Here is a 22,713-nt window from a genome sequence, read left to right as displayed (position 1 = left end):
CATGCAGTCTCACAGGACCCACATCCCGCTGTCCCTGCAACAGGGGACAAGTCCAGGGACCACATCAGCGCTCGCTGGGTCGTGGCTGCTCGCAGGAGCTGAACCGTGCCCTGCGTGGGAGCGGAGCATCCCTCGCACGAGGAGCGGCCCTTGCGCACGGCGCATCCCCCGCATGGGGAGCATCCCTCGCACGGGGAACTCGCGCATGTTGCTCGACTCCCCAGACCTGCTCTGCCCCGCGTTGCTGGCGGCTCTGTGTCCTGGCCCCGGTGACAGGATGATTTCTCTTGCACAAGCCCAGACACCTGGGGCTGCAGTTGGGCTACAAATAAGGGGCAGGATTTGTCCGGCCAAACGCAGACCCCCCATCCATCCCCATGCCCATGTCTGCACTCAAGTGGGGTGTCAGGGAGGTGACAGGCACCCCTGGGTGCCACAGTCCCTTTGGCACCAGCTCCAAAGTAGGTCGGATGAGTCACCTGCCAGAAATGCTCCTTGTCCCCACTGGCACTTCTGGCTGTGTCCCCAGTTTCTCCCCATCCCAGCACTGCAGCCTCTGGCACCCTCTGCCTGGCTTCTTCCCCAGTGCCATAGGGTGGACACAAGCCCAGCTGGGGCATCAGGACAGATGGACGCATCCCGCTAGCCCCAGGGTGACAGAGAGGCCAGACGGGCTGATCTCAGGCTGTTTATTGGCATCTCCCTCGGCTCAGCCTGGGCACCGCGGCCCCGCCGGGCTGGTGCCTGGTCACCCATAGGCACTGCAGGGGGTTTGCTGTGCAGAGACCACCCGAATGGCCCCAGAGCCCCCCGGGCATCACCGCCCCTGTGTGCCCTTTATGCTCCCAGACCGCTGCACAAAACCCCGTTAAAAAAGATCACCAAACCACCAGCAACGCAGAGGAGCTGCCACGGTCTGAGCCCTCGCCAGATCCCGTGTGATACCGGGGTGCAAAATGAGGGGGGACATCAGCACCACTTGCCCCCTGGCAGGGCTCCCCGATGTTCAGTCCTGGCTTCTGCTGGGGGTGCTGTGCCGGGCCAGGCACTAATGAGGGGAGGAATTAATTGCCCCCTGGGTTCCTGGGGGTCCAGGGTGTGGGTTTCAAGTCCAGAGGTTTTAAGTTCAGCAGAGCTCCTCTTCCCCCCGCAGTCAGTGGTCTCTGTGTCACCGCTTGTCCCCATAGCCTGGCGTGCCACAAGCCGGTGGAGGGACCAGGGTCAAGGGCAAAGTCCGGTGCCATTCTGCCGGCAACCCGAGCCCCCCGAGGAGTCCAGAACCCAGAAAGCTTTGGCCAAGAAGAGGAGCTGGTTTTGCTCCGCAGCCCCAGGGAAGGCGCTCAGTGTTCTGCTTCGGCGCTGCCAAGAAAGCAAAACACCCTGAGCCGGGACCGCTGCCCCGGCACCGCTGCCAGCCCCGCGCCCTTCGGCCTCTCCGCTTCCTCCTCCTCTTCTCCCTCTTGCCGCTTTTTGTTTGTTTGTTTGTTTTCTTAATTTCTTGGGGCTTTTCTCTTTTTTTCCTCTCTCTTTTTTTTTTTTCTTTTTTTAATATACATTTTTTTCCTCCTGTTTGTTTTCGCTTCTGTTTAAATATCAAACGAAAGAAGAAAAGCCAGCGATGGGGGCCCTGGAGCCGGGAGCCAGGCTGCTGGGCGGGCGGTAGAGGGTCCCGGGCTGGCTGGGGGGGTTGCCGGGGGTCTGGGGGGTGGGAGTCCTGCTGGCTTTGGGACGGAAGAGGCTGCCCTGCTGCGTGGAGGTGCTGTTGGCCAGGGGCGCGTGGTCGGGCTCCCCCGAGTCGCTCTCGGTGTAGCTGTACGCCTGCGCCCGCGAGATGCCCTTCTGCTGCCGCCGCCACGAGTTGTAGTAAGTGGGGTCGCTGATGTAGTGGTTGACGAAGGAGTGGGCTTTCTGGTGGCCGGGGTCCACCTCGTACTCGCTGTCACTGCCCTAAGGTCAAGATGAGGGGGGTGAGCATGGGTGGGGGGCTCCAAAAATAGGGTGAGCTCTCCCAGGCGTGGATCTTTTAGGGATGCTGGTGAGCACATCCCAATGAGACCGCACCACTGGGGGGTTCCTGCCTCTTGCTAAAGCAAAATAAAGCCTTATACAAAAGGGTTGCAGGGTCCTGGGGCCCCTCGGGGGGTCCCCGAGCCGGCGGGGAGGGTGTTTTTGGGAGGCGGGTGCGGGCGGCCCTGCCTCCCCGCTGCCGGTAATTGGATTCAGCTTCCCCCGGCCGCACACAAAGGGCCCATTGAGGCGGTGGGGACGCTGCTCGCGCCAGCTCCAGCTCCCGCTGCTCTTCACAGCTCCGCAAAAGCCACTCAAGCCCCGTGCGGGCACAGGGGAGCGGAGCCGGCAGCCACCGCGCCAAGGCAAAGGAACAGACGGTGCCGGCAGCGACGGGGGGACCCCGGGGCTGCTCCCCCTCCCACCTGGGGACAGTCATGGGGACCCCGGGGATCTTTCCCCAGGCTTCAGCCGCAGCTTTTCAGGTCCTGCCCAGCATCGGTCCCAGGGACGATGCCCCATGGCCTCCCGGGGGCCGCCTGCCCGCGGCCGCGCTCCTGCCCGGCCACAGCTGCCCGTTCCTCCGGCAGGACACAAAGCTTCCATTTTGCAGGGTTGGCAGAGCCGTGGCCGTTGCCACCAGCGACCGGGCAGCAGGACAGTCCCCAACTCTGCTGCCCTCCTGTCCCCTGTCCCCAGCAGCCCCAAGGGCACCCCTGCGGTGCCACATCCCCAGAACACGGGCCAGGGGCTGCGCCAGCTTCACTCAGGCTCCATGCCACAAAACTGCGGGGGATGCAGGACCAGCATCGCTTTTCCCAAACGCTCCCCTGGACCCACATCGCGGTGGGCAGAGCGTGGGGCTGATGCCCAGGGAGGGCGCCCAGCCCCATCCATCCTGCGTCCCCTGCCCCACATCCCTGTCCCCTCCTGCAGCCCCAGGCGGTCACCTGCGAGTCGGAGACCTCGGAGGGTTTCTCCGTCAGGCTGCTGCTCTCAGCGGGGATCAGGTCGTTGTACTTGGTCACGTCCTCATCTGAGTAGTGGAGGCTGCCGGGGCTGGGCCGCGGTGGGGACCTCGGGGAGAAGCAGGTGCTCAGTGCGGGTCCCCCCTCAGGGCTGTGTCACACGGCGATGAGCCCAGCCGGACCCCAGGACCCCCCAAGGTGGGCCATGAGCTCTCAGGGATCCCCAGCTGTTTGGCATCCCGGCACATCAGGGCTGGTGCACTGGGCAGAACTGGGTCGCCCCCCGTGCCAGCCCCTCACCAGCCCCATGCCCACCCCACAACAAGTGCACGACAGAGGGACGGGCACAACCTCCGAAAAACTCCCCCTGGCCCGGGGAGGGGGCTGTGGCGGGGGGTCTGTACCGGGTGTAGATGCCATTTTTCCGGCAGAAGGAGTTCTTGACAGAGAGGCGCCGGTTGTTGAGCTCCAGGGCGGGGAAGCTGCTCTCATCCAGACTCACCATCTCGCCGTGGCTCAGGGCAGTCGCCTTGGAGCCGTTCCCTGCGGGACGGGATGCTCAGCCTCCCCGGACCCTCCCCGGGCAGCACAGCACTGGGGGCCCAGACCCTGTGCGGGGGGCCTGGGAACGGCCTGGGGAGGGGTCAGGTCCGGTGTTGGAGGGACCACAGCGTGGGGACAGTGGCAAGGTGACAGTCCCACAGAGGTGGCTGTGCAGTGACAGTCCCCATGTGTGGCATCACCCCCATGCCCGGCACCACCTCAGCTCACAGCCTGACCTTCCCCATTGCCTCTGGCCCCTGGCTCAGCCGCTCTGTTTGCACAACCAGGAGATCTGGATTTTCCCCACAATTTGAGCCCTTGATACAGCTAAGAAAACAGAGCTGTGTTTGGCTAATCCCAGTGACCTCTGCCGAGCCCCCGGGCTGCTCTGCCCCCGCAGCTGACAGCGGGACAAGTCGCTGATTTAATCTTTAGCTCCCAGCGCTCTGCAGGAAGCCCACAGCATCTCTCTCTCATGGCACAGAGTCTCCAAGGAGCTGAGCCCTGAAGCAGAATCCTACCACCCCAAAGGCAGCAGGGAGACCCCGGAGAGGCTCCTATGGGGTCAGGGCTTTGCACCCCCCAGCTGTCACCCCAGAGGGTCCCATCACCACCCACCAGATCCCCGGCACTCACCCGAGTCTGACTTCTTGGCGTACTTCTTGCTCTGCCCGCGGATGATGAGCACGAAGACGAGGAGGAGGATGAAGATGAGCCCCACCAGGGCGATGACCACCAGGAACCACCACTCCTCGTAGAACGGGTTGGCTTTCTGGGCTGGGACACAGTGGGGATGATCAGAGGGGGATGGGCATGGGGGGCAAATCAGTATGGATGGGGAGACCTCCCTGCAGGGCATGGGGTTGCTTTGGGGAACTTTATGAGACCTGGATCCACATGAGGGAGTGGGTTAGACGGGGAGAGCAGGTTTGGCAAGGGGAGATGCTGCTGGCACGGGATTCAGGGTTCTGCAGGAGCCAGGCAGGGCTGGGGATGGGTTTTGGTGATGGCCATGAAAAAAGAGCAACGCTGGGACCCATCCCGCCAGGGGTGCCCATGTGCTGCCCCCCGGCTACCTGACACGGAGGGGGAAGGCGTGCTGGGGGTCCCATAGCCATAGTCGTTCACGGCGATGACACGGAAATCGTAGCTGACGCCCTGCTTTAGGATGTCCATGCTGAAGGTGTAGGAGGTCACCTCCTTGGGGATGTCTTTGATGAGGATGTCCCAGAGCCCCTCGTCTGGAAGAGAGAAGGAGCCTGGGAGCGGGGAGACCAGCTCTGCGGGACCCCCCAGGGCAAGAGGCCGATCCCCCTCTGTCCGGGAGCGTTTGCCCCCCACCCTCTCCCCGATATACACCAACCTTGCTCACCGCGGCATCATGGCCACAACCCCAAACACCCAGGTCCTAATCCCCAACCTCTGGGTGGCCTGTGAGAGGTCAGCACTCCCTGCCTCAGTTTCCCTTTCTCCTGAACCACCAGAACCAAGGTGGGGATGGGAAGCAGAGAGGAGCTGTGATACCTGAAGGACGCGCTTCGAGGACGTATCTGGTGATGGGTCCTTGGCCGGGGTCCCCGCTCGACCAGTGGATGGTGATGGCCGAGCCATAGCGGGAGATGAAGGGCTCACCAGGGGGACCCGGGGCACCTGGGGACCCAGAGCAGAGCTGGAGGCAGGGGGTACGCAGCGGGACATGGCCATGCCAGCCGCGGTGGCACTGGGGGAACTGTCCCCACCACATGTTCTCCCTCATCCCTCTTGTCCCCGCTACCTTCCCCGGGCCCCGTGGTGATGTTCGCCTCCACGTCCGGCCCATAGGCGAAGGTTTTGGCCCGGATTCGGAACCGGTACGTCACACCCTCGGCCAGGTCCTTCACCTTCATCCACAGCGGGCTGTTCCCCTTCACGTCCACCGTCACAATCTTACTGACGCCTGTGGGGACAGAGGCTGAGCTGGGGCTTACCCGGAGGTCTCCCAGTTTCCCCCAGTGGCCCCCATTCCCCAGCCATGCCCTCACCATCCACGGGCATGCAGGGCTCGTAGACCAGCCGGTAGCCCTCCAGGATGCCGTTGGGCAGTGGTGGTGGCTCCCAGGACACGTTCACCGACGTGGTGGTCAGCTCGCTGAATCGGATGGAGCCGGGGGCACTGGGGGCTGCGGGGGAATGGGGTGGCCGGGGACAGCTCAGCACTCCCAGGGGACACCCCCAGCACTGAGCTGGCCCCTCTCCCTACTGCCACCCTGTGGAGCTGGGACATCAGTCACCATCTCCCACCAGCCTGGTGCCACTCCGTGTCCCCACCCCCGGTGCAGACACCCCGCCAGGGCACCACACACGGCTGGGGGAACGAGGGTCACAGAATTGTTCAGGTTGGAAAAGACCTTTCAAATCCAACCATAAAACCAACACCGCCAAGTCCACCACACAGAGTCACAGTGTCTCCTCCTTGTCTCCCTCCCCTCCTAAGACATTCATCTTCTCCATGTCTCACCCAAGACCTTCACCCCCATGTCCCCCCAAACCAAAACCCCTCTGGGGGAGCCCATGGCTGGTCTCTGCTGGGGACGGCAGGAGCCAGCATGGAGCTGAGGGCATCAGATGGACCCACGGCCTCAAGTTGCGCCAGGGGACGTTGAGGTTGGATCTGGGGAACAATTTCTTCCCCAAAGGGCTGTGGGGCATTGGAACAGGCTGCCCAGGGCAGTGTTGGAGTCACCATCCCTGGAGGGTTGGACAGACGGACATGAGGTTCTCAGGGACATGGGGCAGTGCCAGGGGTGGAGTAACAGTTGGACTTGATGAGCTTGAGGGTCTTTTCCAACCAAAATGATTCTGTGATTCTGTGACACCTCCCCACTGAGCCCAGGGGCAGGAGGATCTGGATATGACCGGGCTGGGGACAGCAGTGCCACGGGCTGGGGACAGCAGTGCCACGGGCCCCACCTGCCTGCTGCGTCCTCCCCGTGACAGGGGGGCTGCGGGGCCCGTCGCCCGCGGCGTTAAAGGCGGCGACGCTGACCCAGTACGAGGTGAACCCCGTCAGGTTCTTCAGCTTCACCCCGGTCTCGGGCAGGAAAAGCGTCTTCACCCTCGTGCTCTCATTCTGGCGCTGGGCTTCCCAGAAGTGGATCTGCAGGAGGAGGAGGGGACTCTGAGACCCGGTGATGCTGGATTCGGACCATTTTGCCCGCCTCAGGCACCTTTCAGTGCCCAAACACCCCACACAGCCCTGCTGGAGTTCCTGGTGCTGGACATCAGCAGCCTGGCAGCATCCCAGTTGCATCGCAGCAGCATCCTCGCTGCATCCCAGTTGTACCCCAGCACCATCTGGCTACATCCCAGTCGCATCCCAGCAGCATCCTGACTACATCCCAGCAGCATCCTGGCTGCATCCAAGTTGCATTCCAGTGGCAACCCAGCGGCATCCCAATGGCATGCTGGCTGCATCCCAGCAGAATCCGGCTGCATCCGAGGGCCGATATCGCCACCTGCTGCCCCGTGGCCGCTCGGCACTAGAATAGGACACCCGACATCCCCCTGGAACACCCGGCATCTCCCCAGAATCGCGTCCCTAACGGCGTGTAGAACATTCCCAGAGCACCCACCAACTCCCAGGGTGCCCTATGCCCCCCAGGAACCCAGCCCCTCCCCAGGACACCCAGAGTCCCTGAGCCCTGGCTCAGCGCCAGCTCCCAGGTGACAGGCTGCGGTACCTTGTAGCCCTGGATGTCCCCGTTCTGGGTCTCAGCGGGTGGCGGTTCCCAGGTGACATCCAGCTGGGTGGCCGTGGCCGCCTGCACCGCCACGTTCTGTGGCGCACCGGTGGGCACTGTGTCGAGAGAGGGGACAGTGTGACAGCCCTGCTAGGGCCAGGGCGAGGGACAGCCCTGCTCCAGATGGGGGCACGTGTGTGAGACGTGGGGTACCAGGGTAGCCCAGCCCCGTCCCGGTGCACTCACCCGCTTCACCCACAAACACCTCCTGGGGGGGACTCGGGGGGCCCTCGCCCACCGCGTTGTACACGCTCATGCGGATCTCATAGCGTCGGTGCTTGCTCAGGTCTGGGGGGGAACAGGCCAGTGGGTTGGGGGTCCCGCTACCCCAGGAGACCTGGCAGAGCCCCCCACCTCACTGGGGGAATCCCCAAGGAGCAAAAGGAGAGAGAGGTAGAGGTGTCCCTGGGCTCAGGGGGGTCACCCCACGGCACAGGTAGGCAGAGGGGAGGGCACACAGGGGTGGCAGAGGGGAGGGACACAGTGGGGGGCAGGGGGAGCAGTGACTTACTGTCCAGCTCGTACTGGGTGAGGGACACCTCGCTGAGGTTGTGCACGGCATAGACAGCTGGTGGCACAGGGCAGAGAGAGCAGCACCCCGTTAGTCCCCCGTGTGGCACAGCTGGGGTCCCACCGGCGAGCACCCACCCCAGCACAGCCACCCACCCCTGGGGTCCCCTGCAAGGGCTCTGTCACCCCCAGGTGCCAAGGGGGCTGTCACAGCACCAAGGAGCCTTTCCATCCTCCATCCTCATCCCCCAAGTGGCACAAACTGGGTCTGGGCATTGGGGTGTCCATGGGGCTCAGACCACGGTGCACACGGCAGGTCCCATCTGGGGCTCTGCCCTTGTCACTCATGCCCCTGTTGTCCCCAGAAGGGAGGTAACCCCTTTCCCTTTGGGGTCTGACAGCAGCACAGCCAGACACACACAGCAGGACATCACACAGACGCCCATCAGGTGCAGACACGGGGACACCTGTGCTACAGGGACACAAGGGCTGAGCACAGCAGGACTGAAACAGTGACATTGCAGGCAAGCGTGATAGGGACCATGGACCTGGTGGCACAATGGGACCAGTGACATCTCCTTGGAGCACAGCCTGAGCCTGCCAGCTCTAGGAGAGCCTATGGAGCACAGGATGCTGCCCTGCCCATCCTCCCCCCACCACCACTGGTCACTCCCCAGCCACGCGTCCCCAGGCTCAGCAGGGCCACCAGCACTCACGGGTGAGCTCAGCCCAGGTGGCGCCGGGGTGGCCGATGCCACGCAGGGTGACACCACGCAGGCTGTCGTACACCAGCTCCCGGTAGCGGAGGCGGAAACCCAGCAGGATCCCATTGATCTTGTCCTCGGCCGGGGGCTGTTCGGAGGAGAACAGTGAGCGGCTGCTCTGGTCCCCAGCACCCCAAGGTGACTGTCCCCAGTGCGCCTCAGTGCCACCTCCCAAGGGGGACAGTCCCACAACACCCAGCAAGGCGGAGGGGACAAGGGAAAGTACCTGCCAGCGGATGAGCACCGAGGTGGTGGTGTGCGGGGTGACGGAGAGGATGGTGGGGGCTTCCTCGGGGGCTGTGGGGAGAAGGGGACAGTGAGGCTGCGGAGACGCCCCGGGCATGGGGGGTGCCCAGGCTGGGGGACACCCCCTGGCCCTGCCCCAGGAGCCGCAGCCCGCGCTGACCCGCCTGCAAGGTGGTGAGCGACTCCGACTCCTCGCTGTACTCGCTGTCCCCAATGTCGTTCGTCGCCTTCACACGGAACTTGTAGGAGGTGAAGGGCTTCAACCTGCATGGGAGCAGAGCGGGGTGGTGAAGCCAGAGGGTGACCCCGCAAGCCACCCTCCTTCCTTCCCACAGGGCACAGCGCTTCCCAGCCTTTGCATTGGATGGGAAAACTGAGGCACAAGGCAACTGCCCAAAGCAGAGCCCATCGCCTCCCCAGGTCAGGGCCGGCCATCCCTCACCTGTCCACGACGAAGGCGGTGGCGTTGCGGCTGATGGAGACGGGGTGCAGCGCCCACTCGCCGTCGGGCAGCTGGCGGGTTTGCACGGTGTAGTAGCGGACGGGGGAGAGCCCGTCGCTGCCCGGCTCCCAGGAGAGCAGCACGCTGCGCGCCCGCACCTCCTCCTGCCGCGCCAGCGGCTTCCCGGGGGGCTGCGGCCGGTCTGGGGGAGGCAAAGGGCTGGGAGCGCCGCCGGCACCCCGCGGGCACGCACAGCCCCCCGCCACAGCCTGGACCCCCCCTTATACCTCTCTTCTCCGTGGTGACCACGAGGGCTTCGGCTGGCTCGCCCCAGCCCTTGCGGGTCTGCGCCGCGATGCGGAAGAGGTAGGTGGCCTCGGGCTGAAGGCCGGTGGCCGTGTACTGCCGGGTGCTGGGCTCCAGCACCTCCGTGGCGGCTGCAGTGGCCGCCGTGGTGTTGAGGCGATGGGTGACCTGGTACGCTGGGGGAAGGGAGCAGCATTGGGGGACTGGTGGAGGGAACACTGTCCTGGTCCCCCTGCGCACGCTGCCCCCCTCCACCTCTGCCCATGCACGGGGTCAGCAATGGGGGGTCTGGGCTCCTGGCACAGGGGAGCTCACACAGACAGAGGGGAAACCCCAGCCCTGGGGGGAACGGGCTCCGAGGCGCTTGGGGGATCTCAAGTTGCGCCAGGGGAGGTTGAGGTTGGAAATTAGGAACAATTTCTTCCCCAAAAGGCTGTGGGGCATTGGAACAGGCTGCCCAGGGCAGTGCTGGAGTCACCACCCCTGGAGGGGTTGAACAGACAGAGACGAGGTTCTCAGGGACATGGGGCAGGGACAGGGGTGAGGTAACAGTTGGACTTGATGATTTTGAGGGTGTTTTCCAACCAAAATGATTCTCTGATTCTATTTCAGGGAGCTCATCTCTGCCCCCCCATGTTGATCACTGCTCCCATGGGACCTCTGCCCCCCTCTGCAGAGCATCCCACTGCAGTGCCACCGGGACAGCCCCCACCTACCCAGGATGATGCCGTTGGGTGCTGCGGGCGGCTGCCAGACCAGCCGCACCGAGGTCGTCCTCACTTCGGGGAAGAGGATCCCCACAGGGGGGCCGGGCACTGGAGGGGGGAAGAGATGGGGGTCACTGGGGGTGCACAAGTGTGTGCAAAGTTCCCATCCCCTTGCAATGGGAGCCCAGAGTGTCCTGGTCAGGGGGGAGAGAGACCACCCCAGGGAACAGGGATGGGGTGGGTGGGACGGGATGGGATGTGGGATGGGACATAGGATAGGGAGGCCTTAGGTACCCAGGGAACGCCCCCCCAGCCCATTTAGGTCTCTCTGCCCATCCGGGTGCTGTCACCCACCATCATCCAGCGTCCGCTCGAGGACAGGGGGCCGGCTGGGGACCCCATCGCCCATCCTGGTGAAGGCCAGCACCCGGATCTCGTACAGCGTGTATTTGCCCAGCCCGCTCAGCTGTGCGCTGCGGGAGGCATTGCCCTCCGCCAGCCAGAACTGCGCACGTGTGTCCGCGTCCTTCTCCTTGTACATCACCTGCAACGGAGCCCTGTGACACAGCCGGGCAGGGCCACAGCCCCTGGCACCCCCTGCGATGGCACAGCATAGCCAGGGCTGGCATGGATGGGCACCAGCTCTTGGAGGTGCCACCACCATGGACCTGGGGTGATTCACCCCAAGGAAAGCCGTGATTCCCAGGTCTGCGGGACAGGCAGGCAGGGCACGGGCAGGGCACGGGCAGGGCACGGGCAGGGCACGGGCAGGGCACGGGCAGGGCACGGACTGCAGGACAAGCTCACCTTGTAGCCCAGGATGAGGCCGTTGCAATCAGCCTCAGGGATGTCACCCCACTGGACCAGCATGCTGCTGGAGCTGGTGGCCAGTGCCGACACATTGCTGGGGCCAGAGGAGGGCACTGGAGGGGCGTGAGAGGGCGGTCAGCAGTGGATCCAGCCGGGGTGGGTGCCCGGTACCACAGGGATGGGCAGCAGTACCTGACTCCCGGGTGCGTCCCAGCACCGCGGGGCTCCAGGGCCCCAAGCCGATGGCGTTGAAGGCCTGGACCTGCACCCGGTACTCGGTCCACTCCTCCAGGTCCTCGATGGTGAACTCCCGCTCCACGCGGTCGGGGACGATGTGCACCGCCGGCTGCCCTCGCCCGTCCGAGCGCGCGCACCGGATCTTGTAGCCCACCGAGTCGGGGTTCCCGTTGTACTCCTGCTCCAGGAGGGGCTGTCCCCACCCGCAGAGATGGGCACTGTCACCCCCGAGCTCCCGCAGCCACCCCAGCCCCAGCCCTTGGCTCCTCATCCTCCCGCCTGCCCCGTGAGCCCCGCGCCTGTGCGCACAGCCCCCCCAGAGCTGTGCTCCCCCCTCACCATCCAGCGCAGCCACAGGCTGGTCTCGCTGGCCGTCCGCAGGGTGACATTGGCAGGTGCCACGTCGGGGGGCGCCTGCAGGGTCTGGATCCTGCGGGAGGGCAGGCTGGGGGGGCTGGTGCCCACGATGTTCACCTGCCGCATGCGGAAACTGAGGGGGGAGAGGGGGGTCACGGTGGGGGGGCAAGAGGGCTCCAGTCCCCCGAGTGGGACACTGTGACACCGTCCCGGCCACTCGCCTGTAGTAGGTGTAGGGCTTCAGGTTGGGCACCTCCATGGAGCGGACATCGGGCTCATTCGCCAGCTGGTGGACGAGCCCCCACTCTTCGGCCTCGCCGCTCTGGCCCATCTGCATGTAGGAGGGGGATGAGCTGCCCCCCAGCACCCCCTCGCCCCCCAGCACACCCCGAGCCACCCCATACCTGTGCCTCCACCTGCCAGCGGGAGATGGAGGTTTTGCCATCATAGCCCGGCCGAAACTGGAGGGTGACGGAGCGGGGTCCGATGTTGGAGATGCCCAGGTTGGTGGGGGCACCGGGGAGCTCTGTGGGGACAGGACAGGGTGGGTGGCACCGGCTGCTCATCCCCGGCACTACCCCAGCGCAGCGGCACCCCCGCACTCACCTGGCGGCACCCCCGAGGAGATGGTGGAGGAAGAGAGCTGGCCCTGGCCCTTGGAGGTCATGGCGGCCACCTCGATGGTGTAGGTGGTGAGGGCGGTGAGGCCGGTGACGCGGTACTCCAGGGTGACGTTGGGCAGGTAATGGGTCACCCGCGTATTGGTGCGGTTGTACTCCTCCCAGGAGATCCGGTAGCCTGGAACGCACCCCGTGCCGTCAGCCCCCCTCAACGCCCAACCCCAAGGGCTGAGTGGGATGTGGGAGATGTGGTGGGGTGGGATGGGGACCAGGGGGATGCTGTGGGATGGGATGGGGACCAGGGGGAGATGCTGCAGTGGGAGATGCTGTGGGGTGGGATGAGGATGAGGGGAGATGCTGTGGGGTGAGATGAGGACCAGGGGGAGATGCTGTGGGGTGAGATGAGGACCAGGGGGAGATGCTGCGGGGTGGGACAGGGACCGGGGGGGATGTGGGGGAGTGGGATGGGGACAGAGGGACACGCTGCGGGGTGGGACGGGGCTGATGCAGAACCCAGTATCTGTCCGTGCTCCCTCACCTGTCAGGATGCCGTTCTTCTCCAGCGGCTCCTGCCAGCTGACCTTCAGGGACGTGTCCAGGATGTCACTGAAGCTGAGATGTCCCACGGGGCCAGGAACTGCCCAAAGACCCCCAGGCTCAGCACGCAGCCACGCACCCACGGCAGGAGCCCTCGGCACCCACGGGAGCCCCACCAGGAGCGAGCGTGGAGGGGGTTCCTCTTGGATAGGGCTCGGTGGGACCCCCATTCCACATCCCGCGGGACCAAATCCCCCATCTCGGGGCTGCTCCCCCCCGTACCGTCCTCGTGGGTGCGCACCAGCTGGGGGGGGCTGCGCGGGCCGTCCCCCGGCGTGGTGAAGCACAGCACCGAGGTGAAGTACTCGGCGAACTTGCGCAGCCCGGCCACGTAGCCCACGTGGACGCTGTCCTGGAAGTTGGGGCGCACCGTCACCACCGTCGCCTCCTCCTCGTGCTCCGGCTCCCAGGCGATGAGCTGCGGGAGGAAGGGGCTGGGACGCTGCCGCCAGGCATCGCTGTCCCCACCGCGCACATCGGCACCACAAACACCGGCCTCCGGGCACCTCTGGCCTCCTCTTATGTATTCAGAGCTGATTAAATATCAATTAATGGCACAGGGAACACTCGGTGCCTTTAAAAGCACATGTTTACGAGCCAATACAGAGCACACGCTCGGTGATTAACTCCCATTGATAACGGCGTGTAATCGCCCCTCGCCTGCGTTTAGGAGGGATGTTTGGGCATTTAATTGGTATTGTGCATGATAGCCTATAGCAACTTAATTAAATACTAATTAGGCCCTAAAAATACTAATCAAAAATACTAAGTGGCATTTAATAAGAATGTTAAATATCCTACTTGCTCTGGTTATCTCATTCAGCGGCAATTAAATTCCTGAACTTCTTTTGAGTGGATTAAGAAACAAGTTTAATGTTTTAATTCAATTTAATTAGTGTAAATTTGAATTAATTGCAATTTGGAATTAATTACAGAGCATGGGAGACTGCAAGCCCATGCAAGTGTTAAATTTCAGTAAATATTATTCTAACAGCCAGGCCGGAATCAATTAAAACCCGGGGTTCCTGGAGGAGGAGTCCAGATGGTCTGTGAAGGTCGGCCAAGGGGTTTCCCCCACCCAGCTGCCCTGGTTTTGGGGAGACCCGCGGGAATCGCCCCTCACCTTGTACCCCTGGTTGATGCCATTAATGAACTGGGGACTGGGGGGGTTCCAGGTGAAGCGGATGGTGGTGGAGTTGGTGGCCTCGGTCTGCACGTTCCCTGGGGGCACCGTGGGGACTGTGGGGACCAAGGGACAGCTTGCAGCGGCTCCAGCTCGGTGAGGTCCCCTCCATTGCTGGGTGCCACCCCCCGGGAGCCCAAGATACCCCCGGCTGGGCGAATCCCTCCCCAGCACATCCCAGCATCCCTGGGACCCCCAAACCCATCCTCCTCCTGCCACCTGTCCCCAAGACCCCCTATGGCACAGCCTGTCACTGTGGGGTGTCCCTGCCCGTCCCTGCCTGTCCCCACCTACCTCCCTGCAGCGTCCACTCCGTCACCTTCATGCTGTACACCCCCAGGCCCGCGCTGTTGTACGCCGCCACCTCGATCTCGTAGTTGGTCCAGATGATGAGGTCCTCCAGCAGCAGGTTGTTCACCTCGGCGTTGGTGATGTTCTTGAACTGGTAACCCACGGGCAGCCCGGCCAGGCAGTACCTGGGAACCGGGGTGGGGGTCAGAGCTGCCGGTGTCCCCACCAGCACCCTGGGGTGTCCATGCTCCCCTGCCAGTGCCTACCGGATGATGTAGCCCTTGAGGACACCGTTCTGGTGGCTCTCGGGGGGCGGTTGCCACTGGATCATGATGGACTGGTTGGTGCGGCCGCTGGCGATGACATTCTGGGGGGGTGCGGAGGGGGGTTCCTCGGGCAGGGATACCCTGCGGGGGACAAGGTGGGGGTAAGCACCAAGGGCTGCCAGCCCCCTGGGACCCCCCAGCCGTGCTCACCTCTCTGTGTCCTTGCTGAACTGTCCCCTGCCCACGTCGTTCACAGCGCAGAGGCGGAACTGGTAGGAGCGAGCGGGGACCAAGCCCCGCACCATCACCGAGGTGGCCTCAGGGTCCACGCTGCCCAGCAGCACTGTCCAGGGTGCGTCTGTGGGGGGAGAGGGGGGTGAAGGTCCCGACCTGCAGGACACTGGGGTCCCCTGCCCGGCTAATGAGCCCCGTGGTCCCCAAGGTCCCTGCAGCATCCCCTGCTCGCTGCTCCCGGGTGGTGCCAGGGACCGGCCTGGCCAAGGTGGGGCAGCCCCTTACTGTTCTCGGAGACCTCCAGGATGTAGCGGAGCAGGGGGCTGTTGCCGTCGAAGGGCTTGGCCCAGGTGAGGTTGATGGCCCGTTTCTCCAGGGGGCTGAGCATGGCCACGGGGCTCTCCGGGGCATGGGGGAGCTGCCTGGACGGGGAGTTTGGGGGTGATTACGGGAGGGGGCACAGCCCAGGGCACAGGGTGCCAGCAGGGCTGAGGGGGCGTCTCACCGGACACGGAGGTGGGCGCTGCGCGAGTCGTTGCCCCCAGCTGAGACCACCTTGCAGGTGTAGGTGCCGATGTCACCCGACCAGGTCTGCGAGATGTGCAGGGCGCCCGCCTCGTCCAGGCGCACCCGCGGGCCACTCTCGGGACTCAGTGGCGCCCCATCCTTCTCCCAGACATACCTGTGCCGGGGGGACACCAGGAGGGCTGGTACCCTGCAGCCCCCCACAGGGAGAGGGGACCAGGGGTCCCAGCGCAGCGCCAGGCTCCCTGTGCGCAGGGCACCAGGTGGCACTGCAGGACTGGGCTGGGGACGGTGACACCCACCATCTGCCTGCTCCCTCCCCAGGCAGGCAGCCCGGGGGTGCCCAGATCCCCCCAGTCCTCCCAGCCCCGTCACACGTACCTGACATCCACGCTGGGGTCGTGGGTGACCCCGCAGCTCATGATGGCTTTGGTCCCCTTGATGACGCTCTGGTCCTGTGGCGGGTCGGTGATGCGTGTCCTTGCTGCGGGGGGACAGGGTGAGCCACCGGCACCACAGGGGTGGCATCGGCAGGGGACAGCCCAAGATGTCACCCATCCAAACCGACCAGCACCCATGCTTGGCATCCCCAAACCGCTCCATCCCGCACCACGGCAGGAGGCAGCACCCAGCTGCCCGTGGGGCAGGCAGGCTCTGTCCCACAGTGGGGACACGGGCAGGGTGCAGGCAGGGCCTTACCCCAAACCACCAGGTCAGCGGAGGCTTCATCCACGCCGCGGGAGTTGGTGGCCAGGCAGGTGTAGGTGCCGGCATCGGCGCGGTGCGCGGGGCTGACGAGCAGGCTGCCCGACTCCAGCAGCGTGAAACGCGGCAGCTGCACCGACCCGCTGGCCAGGATCCGCTCCCCTGGGTGACATGGTGAGCCACGTCACCCCCAATGCCCTGGGCACACAGCCCAGTGGCCACAGAGCCTGAAGAAAAAGCCCTGGAGCCATGTGGGTAGGGATGGGCAGGGCAGGGCTGGGAGGGCAGGCTTGTCCCCACCCCAGTGTCCCCAGTCCCTTTACCTTTCTGCCAGGTGATGGCCGGGCGAGGAGCCCCTGAAGTCTCACAGTTGAGGATGACGGACATGCCATCAATGACTGTACTGTCCTGGGGACCCCTCGTGATGTTGGGGGCGATGCCTGCAGGGTGGACAGACACATGGACGGACACCCCTGAAGCCCTTCCTGGTGCCCAGCCCAGAGCTGACTCGCTTCCAGGGGGAGTTCCATCCCCATGGGAGGGTTCCCTGGGGTCCCTGAGCCCCCCATGGAGCCCAGCCAGGGGGTCCCAGGCAGGACAGCCCAGGCTCCGGGGTGCAGGGGACTGTCACCTACTGGTCACGGCCAGGTACGTGGTGGTCTGCACCTCGCCGGCCGCGTTGCGGGCGAAGCACTGGAACATGCCGGTGTCGTCGGGGAGCAGCCCGCTGATCTGCAGGCTGCCGTCGGGCAGGAGCTGGAAGCGGGACAGCTTCTCCAGGTGGATGAGGGCAGCGTCCTTGTACCAGGCCATTTTGGGGGGGGGTACACCTGCAAGGGACAAGGCCATGTCAGGCACAGGGCGGCGGTGGCGCGGGGGGGGCGGCTGGGGAGCGGCTCACCTTTGGCTTGGCAGGGGATGGCCACCACCTTCTCCATCTCGGCTGTGATGTGCCTCTCCGGCTCCTTGACAAACTGTGGCGGCTCTGCAAAGCACAGCCCAGCGATGGGCGTCAGCACCGGGTCCCCCAGCCCCACCACCAAACCCCCCCCAGCAACTCCTGCCCAGGGCTGAGACCACCCCAACTCATCACACGCGTGGGCTGGGGCTGCCCGGCCAGGCGCTCACCCAGGACGGAGAGGAAGGCGCCCTGGGCCACGGCGGGGACGCTGCTGCTGCGCAGCACGGCCTCGCACTCGTAGTAGCCGCTGTCGCTGAGCGCGGGGTGCAGGATGGTGAGCCGGCGGCTGTAGTCGCTGATGCCGCTGGAGAGGGGCACCCCGTCCTTCTTCCAGATGATGTGCAGCTTGATCAGCGGCCTGGGGGGCCAGGAGCATGTTGGGAGGCAGCCCCAGCTGCCCCGGACCGTGCCAAGTCCCCCCTTGCTCCATCCCACAGGAGCCCTGGTGGGAAGGGACATGGGGACAGCCAGGCCATGGCGATGCCACCAGGGGGATGCCCCATCCCTACTCACCTGGCGTTGGCCACACACTCCATGGTCACCTCCGAGGTCCCAGCCACCACGCTGGTGTTCCTGGGTGGGACAATGATGGTGGGTGCGATGGGATCAGCCGGGCCACCCACATCTGAGGGACAGAGAGACAAGCCATCAGCACCCCCCACTCACCCCGGGGTGCCCCAGCTCCTGGCACCCATGGGGCACCCAAAGCCTCGTGTCTGCCCTGCCTGGCACGGAGGTGACAAAGGTGACAGGGACCAAAGGGCCATGGGCTTTGCTGTCGCATGGGAAGGGCGGGCAGGTCCAGCCCATCACCCTGGCATCATGGCACTGTCCCCAAGTCCCCTCCTCCCACAGGAGCCCCTGGCACCCCCGGCACCAGCCCAGCTCGCAGCTGGCAGGCAGGAGGGAGATGGGGAGTATATAAAGCAAAATGATTGCAACAATAAAAAACCCTCGTGTAGGCACTGTAAAAACGCAATCGGCTCGAAAGCTGCTGATAGAGCTGAATCCATAAACATGGGCTCTGGGTTGTTTATTGCGCACGGAGACGCTGAGAAACAGATTAATGGGGCAGGAGGGGAAGGGGGACGGGCAAAGGAAAGGGATAAACCGCCCCACGGAGCCACGGGAGGGGATGAGAGCACCGGGAGGACTGATGTCATTTCAGGGCGTCTTCCCTGGGACCAGCTGTGACCACCTGAATGGGGGTCAGGGGACCCTCAGCCGGGTCCTGCAGGGTCCATGGGGACCGGAGGGACGGGACCGCAGGGGTGTCCCCAGGCAGGGGCTGACCCCGAGCAGCGTGGGCTGCGAGGGGACCGATGGCAGGAGCGGGATGTCCCCCAGAAAAGCCACTCCCGGGGGGCTGCACTGCCCATCCCCTCCCGCAGCCCCATCCCAGGGCACGGGGACACAGTGGGGACAGGGTGGGGGGCTCTGCCCTGGCACAATTAGCGCCTGCAGCACAGCCCAAAGCGCCAAAATAAATTTTGAGGCGGCTGAAGTGTTAAGTCAGCAGAAGCCGGAGCCTCCGAAGAGATTTACTGCAAATTAAACTTGGGGATGAGCCAAGCGGCGCGTGGGGGGGACACAACAGCCCCCGCACTCACTGGCCACGGTCAGCGTGATGGGCTGGCTCGTCTTGTTGTCCCCGTTCTTGTCGTTCACCGCCTGCACGTAGTAACGTCCCGCGTCCGGGGCCACCGTGGAGAGGATGACGAGGGTGTTCTCCAGCGTGATGGCTCTGTGGGGACACGGGGATGGGAACCCAACGGGGACGCCGAAGTGAGGAGCTGGGACCCTTGTTCCCCCACCCAGCACCCGCACCGGCCTCAGGGCACCCACATGGGATGGGCATGACCCCCAGTCACCCCCCCACTGCCCCCGGCTTGGCCAGTAGCCTCAGCAGGAGCTGGGACCGTGTGGGGACTGAGCCCCACGTCCCCCCTGCCCCAAGCGGAGCCCATCGGACACTGCAGATTAATAGGACTTTCTTTTTTTATGGAACGATCTAATCTGCCGGAAACATAAAACGGTTTGGCGAATATATTTTTTACCATTAAATATGAGATAAAGGAGTTTTATCTCCTCAATCCTGCCTTGCAAATAGAAAGGAGACTAGTTCAATTCCTGCATAATGTGGGTTACAAATTCAATTCTCACACGCTGTGCCTGCCAGCGCCGGGCTCACCGCTCCAGCGCCACTGGGTTCTGCCGCAGCCCCGCAGGGACACTTGTCACACACGTGTGTCCCATGCCCGGCTCTGTCCCCCCGGCTGCCGCCCCAGCACACACAACACCCCTTTCACCCACCCGCCTCCCTCTTATTTTGATTTCTTCTAAAAATTCATTTCCCCAATGACAAATAGAGCCATTAGCGGCCAAGCCTGTCTCTGGGTTTTAGCGCGATGCGCTCAGGACGCCTGTTAAACATCCTCATTGCAAGGACAACGGTGGCCGAGGGAAACGCGGCTCCCCCGGATGCCGGGGGGTGCTGGGGGGACTCACATGCGGCTGCTGGGGGAGATCTTCCGTCCGTCACGAAACCAGGTGACCTGGGGCTGGGGGAAGCTGGCGATGCGGGGCGCGCGGATGACGGCCGCCTCCCCGTGGGACACGCTCTGCTGCGTCTCGCTGTCCTCGAAGCTCCCCATGTCTGCAGAACGTGCGGAAGAACACGTCAGGGGCTGGGGGGGTCAGGTGGGATGCAGGGGGGTGCCCTGGGTTCTGTTTGCTGCCCCCTCCCCAGCTGGGGGGCTGCTCCTGTATCCCCAAGGCTGCGCTGGCAGCAGGATCGGTCCCCGCGGCACCCGCAGCTGCACAGCCCCACGACCCCGGCACGACCACAGCTCCAGGGACGAGGTTGGGACAGCCGGTGTCCCCATCCTGCCCAGCCGGTCATGGGCTGGGAGCACAGAGTGGCAGAGGGAAGCAAGGTGCACAGGGAAGTTGGGGCAGGGGATTTTTATTGACTTCCTTTAATTGCTGTAATTAAAAACATGTAAAGAAGCTCTTTTTAACGACTTTGCCATTATCATTAGTTGTTAGCACAGCTGCCTTATTAATTTCTCATTAGCTTCCTGATTTGTCATTGCTCCTTGGGAAGGGGTTGAAGGGACTGGGGGCATCCCAGAGTGAAGGGGTGACAGAGCAGGGCATGTCCCCTGGGTCCCAGCACCCTCCTGTCCTGCTTAACCCCCCGTGGTGCCTTTGTATCCCCCCCAGCACAGACCCCTGTTCTCTGCCCTGTCCTGGGGTCCCCCCTGCACCCCCAGCCAGCGCGTGCAGCAGAGGCAGCGACAGCCCCATCCCTGCCCACATCAGCCCAGGGATGCTCCGGAGCCAGGTGCTGATCCTGGGCTGCACCGAGCACTGCAGGGCTGGGTGTCCCCAGCTGTCCCCTGCTGAGCAGGGCTGTCACTTACAGGCCACCTGCACCTCGGTCTGGCGCTGCAGCAGGGCTCCCAGCCGGTTGCGGACGATGCAGCGGTAGAAGCCGGCGTGTGTGCGGTCCAGCGACGTGATCATGTACCTGTGGGACAGAGGAGCCACCTCAGCGGTGTTGGGGACAGTCAAGTGACTGTCATAGCCCTCGGGAGAGGCTGCAGGTCCCACATGAGCCCCCCCATTCACTGCTGGGCAGCAACCCCTGCGCCAGGTGACAGCGCTGGAGCCGTGCAAACACGCGTGTTTGTGCACATCTGTGCACACTGGGGAGACACTTGGTGTCCCCCACTGCCGCACAGGGACTCGTGGCCACGCACACGGGGGGGTTGTCACCACACCAGGCATTGGGCATGAGCTGGTGACGGTCACCTGCCTGGTGTGGGGGGAGACGGTGACTCATGGCCACAGGTGGGAAGCGTGGGGCAAGTAGCTTCAAGCCAAGCGGAGGTGGCTGCTGGGGACATGGCACCCGCTGTCCTGACCCCTGCCAGTGTCACGGCACCTCGGTCCCGCACACCGAGCCCCGCGCCGCTCCGAGGAGCCAGGGCTGAGCCGCCCAATCATCCCCAGCGCCTGCTCTTATCATCCCCAGCGCCGCTCTTATCATCCCCAGCGCCAGCAGCTGATAAGCAGATAAAGTACATAATAACTACATCTCAACTCACCCACTGCCCCCAAGAATCACCCTGGTCCCCACGCCGGACCCCGCGGTCACCAGAGCAGCCCCCATCCCCATGAGGGATGCAGGTGCTCCTGCTCCATCACCCCAAAACCAGGCTGGACCCCCACAGGGGCCTCGCGGGCGGATGATCCCGGGGGGCAGGCAGGCAGGCAGTATCACCTCCCCCATGGGGAGCACTCCCAGATAGAGCAAAAAGGAGTAAAGAACCAAGCTCAACCCTCCCTGCCCAAAATCTAATCTTGCATTAAAACACGCTGGGGGCTGTTTCAGCAGAGCTTTGTTTGTTCTCTTGATAACTGAGCATAAACTCAACTTTCAGAAGACACGAGGAGCACGTTCCCTCTGCTGGGAAGGGCGGGGGAGCCCTGTACGGGACACGGTGGCTCCCACCTCATCCCCTGGTGCTGCTGAGCCGCGGTGGGGACAGCGTGGGTGACACCAAACCCACTGCCGACAACCCCCACCCACGTGGCGTGTGGGGTCACCCATCCCCGCGGGAACGAGCCCTTGAGTGTCACAGCTGATATTTAAAAATGATCCCCAGGGGCTTTAAACAAGAGATTTCAATGGCAGGGCGCTGTCAGGGGCTGACGCGGACACCGGGACTGATGGGCCCGCTCTCCTTGCCGCGTCCTCCTCCATAAATCACACGCACACGCTGCGACTCCTCAACACACGCGTGTGGGTGGACGGACAGACAGACGCTCACTGACACTCGCCTGCTCGGCAGTGATGAGGCTCACGCGGTCCCAACACAGACCCCCTCGTCACCACCTCGCTGCCACGTCCCCTCCAAACCCTGATGGCGGGAAGGCGCTGGCACAGCCCGTGAGCCGCCCCATGGGACACAAACCACCCCCGCTCTTGGGGGTCACACACCCGCGGACGCACGGCCCCCTGGCAGCGCCTTGTCCCCATCGCTGGGAGCTGGGGACACCTCGGGGGACACAGGGAGCCTTCGCCCCCCGCCAGGGACACCTCCACAGCCCCAATTAACGGGGCTGTGTCTCTGCACCACGGGAGCAGGAGGAGGAATTATGGAGCTGAGCTTTTGCACACACCTGAGCACGGAAAACAGCCCGGAGAAAGGAAATCAATTACCAGACCCGCAGTCATTAACTGAATCCAAGCAGAGACTTTGTTCTCCGCCGCTTGGCTTCCACCGAAGCTTTTATCCAAGCTGGCGCTGATTTGATTCCCTTCCCTTCCCCTGGCGCTGTACGAGAACCAATTTCATCCCCTTGCAGGGGGACGTGCAGCCCCAGCGCACCGCGCACCCCCGCAGCCTGGGCAAACAGGAGCGGCCACGAGCCCCAGCACCGTGGCCGGGAGCCCCCGGCTCCTTCGTGCCACCAAGCAAGCGGCTGCTCCGCGTGGGCCGATCCTGCCACCCAGTGCCCACAGTCACTGTCCCGCCCGGGTCCCTTTGCCCATCGCCAGCAGTTTCTGCAGGCGGCCGGAGCTCTGGCCGCGCTCCCAGCACAGCCCTGGCTGCTGACGCTGCTGTTCCGGGGGTTTGTTTGGTT

At 64.2% G+C, this 22,713-nt stretch overlaps 1 protein-coding gene across 1 annotated transcript in view; it reads right to left on the bottom strand.

Moving 5' to 3' along the window:
• Positions 1-675: 675 nt before the first annotated feature.
• Positions 676-22,713, bottom strand: part of SDK2 (sidekick cell adhesion molecule 2) — a 44,007-nt gene continuing 21,969 nt past the window's right edge. Inside the window, exons 3-45 of the mRNA XM_082067331.1 lie at positions 20,484-20,590; positions 19,567-19,714; positions 18,669-18,802; positions 17,572-17,683; positions 17,226-17,416; positions 16,999-17,082; positions 16,733-16,927; positions 16,421-16,537; positions 16,092-16,259; positions 15,774-15,876; positions 15,373-15,549; positions 15,153-15,289; positions 14,844-14,991; positions 14,634-14,774; positions 14,371-14,552; positions 14,017-14,132; positions 13,116-13,311; positions 12,835-12,933; positions 12,283-12,474; positions 12,081-12,202; positions 11,898-12,007; positions 11,659-11,809; positions 11,275-11,512; positions 11,080-11,195; positions 10,627-10,816; positions 10,282-10,380; positions 9,547-9,741; positions 9,260-9,461; positions 8,978-9,081; positions 8,798-8,868; positions 8,524-8,659; positions 7,809-7,865; positions 7,484-7,585; positions 7,238-7,353; positions 6,468-6,654; positions 5,540-5,677; positions 5,293-5,454; positions 5,043-5,168; positions 4,595-4,759; positions 4,155-4,295; positions 3,380-3,518; positions 2,958-3,084; positions 676-1,947 (exon numbers count right to left, since the gene is read on the bottom strand). Of these exons, the coding sequence (XP_081923457.1) occupies positions 1,594-1,947; positions 2,958-3,084; positions 3,380-3,518; positions 4,155-4,295; positions 4,595-4,759; positions 5,043-5,168; positions 5,293-5,454; positions 5,540-5,677; positions 6,468-6,654; positions 7,238-7,353; positions 7,484-7,585; positions 7,809-7,865; positions 8,524-8,659; positions 8,798-8,868; positions 8,978-9,081; positions 9,260-9,461; positions 9,547-9,741; positions 10,282-10,380; positions 10,627-10,816; positions 11,080-11,195; positions 11,275-11,512; positions 11,659-11,809; positions 11,898-12,007; positions 12,081-12,202; positions 12,283-12,474; positions 12,835-12,933; positions 13,116-13,311; positions 14,017-14,132; positions 14,371-14,552; positions 14,634-14,774; positions 14,844-14,991; positions 15,153-15,289; positions 15,373-15,549; positions 15,774-15,876; positions 16,092-16,259; positions 16,421-16,537; positions 16,733-16,927; positions 16,999-17,082; positions 17,226-17,416; positions 17,572-17,683; positions 18,669-18,802; positions 19,567-19,714; positions 20,484-20,590 (6,295 nt within the window). The 3' untranslated portion in view covers positions 676-1,593. The remainder of the gene's footprint in view (positions 1,948-2,957; positions 3,085-3,379; positions 3,519-4,154; positions 4,296-4,594; positions 4,760-5,042; positions 5,169-5,292; positions 5,455-5,539; positions 5,678-6,467; positions 6,655-7,237; positions 7,354-7,483; positions 7,586-7,808; positions 7,866-8,523; positions 8,660-8,797; positions 8,869-8,977; positions 9,082-9,259; positions 9,462-9,546; positions 9,742-10,281; positions 10,381-10,626; positions 10,817-11,079; positions 11,196-11,274; positions 11,513-11,658; positions 11,810-11,897; positions 12,008-12,080; positions 12,203-12,282; positions 12,475-12,834; positions 12,934-13,115; positions 13,312-14,016; positions 14,133-14,370; positions 14,553-14,633; positions 14,775-14,843; positions 14,992-15,152; positions 15,290-15,372; positions 15,550-15,773; positions 15,877-16,091; positions 16,260-16,420; positions 16,538-16,732; positions 16,928-16,998; positions 17,083-17,225; positions 17,417-17,571; positions 17,684-18,668; positions 18,803-19,566; positions 19,715-20,483; positions 20,591-22,713) is intronic.

Source organism: Streptopelia decaocto (genome assembly GCF_964273445.1).
Source record: "Streptopelia decaocto genome assembly, chromosome: 16".
Taxonomy (NCBI): Eukaryota; Metazoa; Chordata; class Aves; order Columbiformes; family Columbidae; genus Streptopelia; species Streptopelia decaocto.
This window is presented reverse-complemented; position numbering and strand designations above follow the sequence as displayed.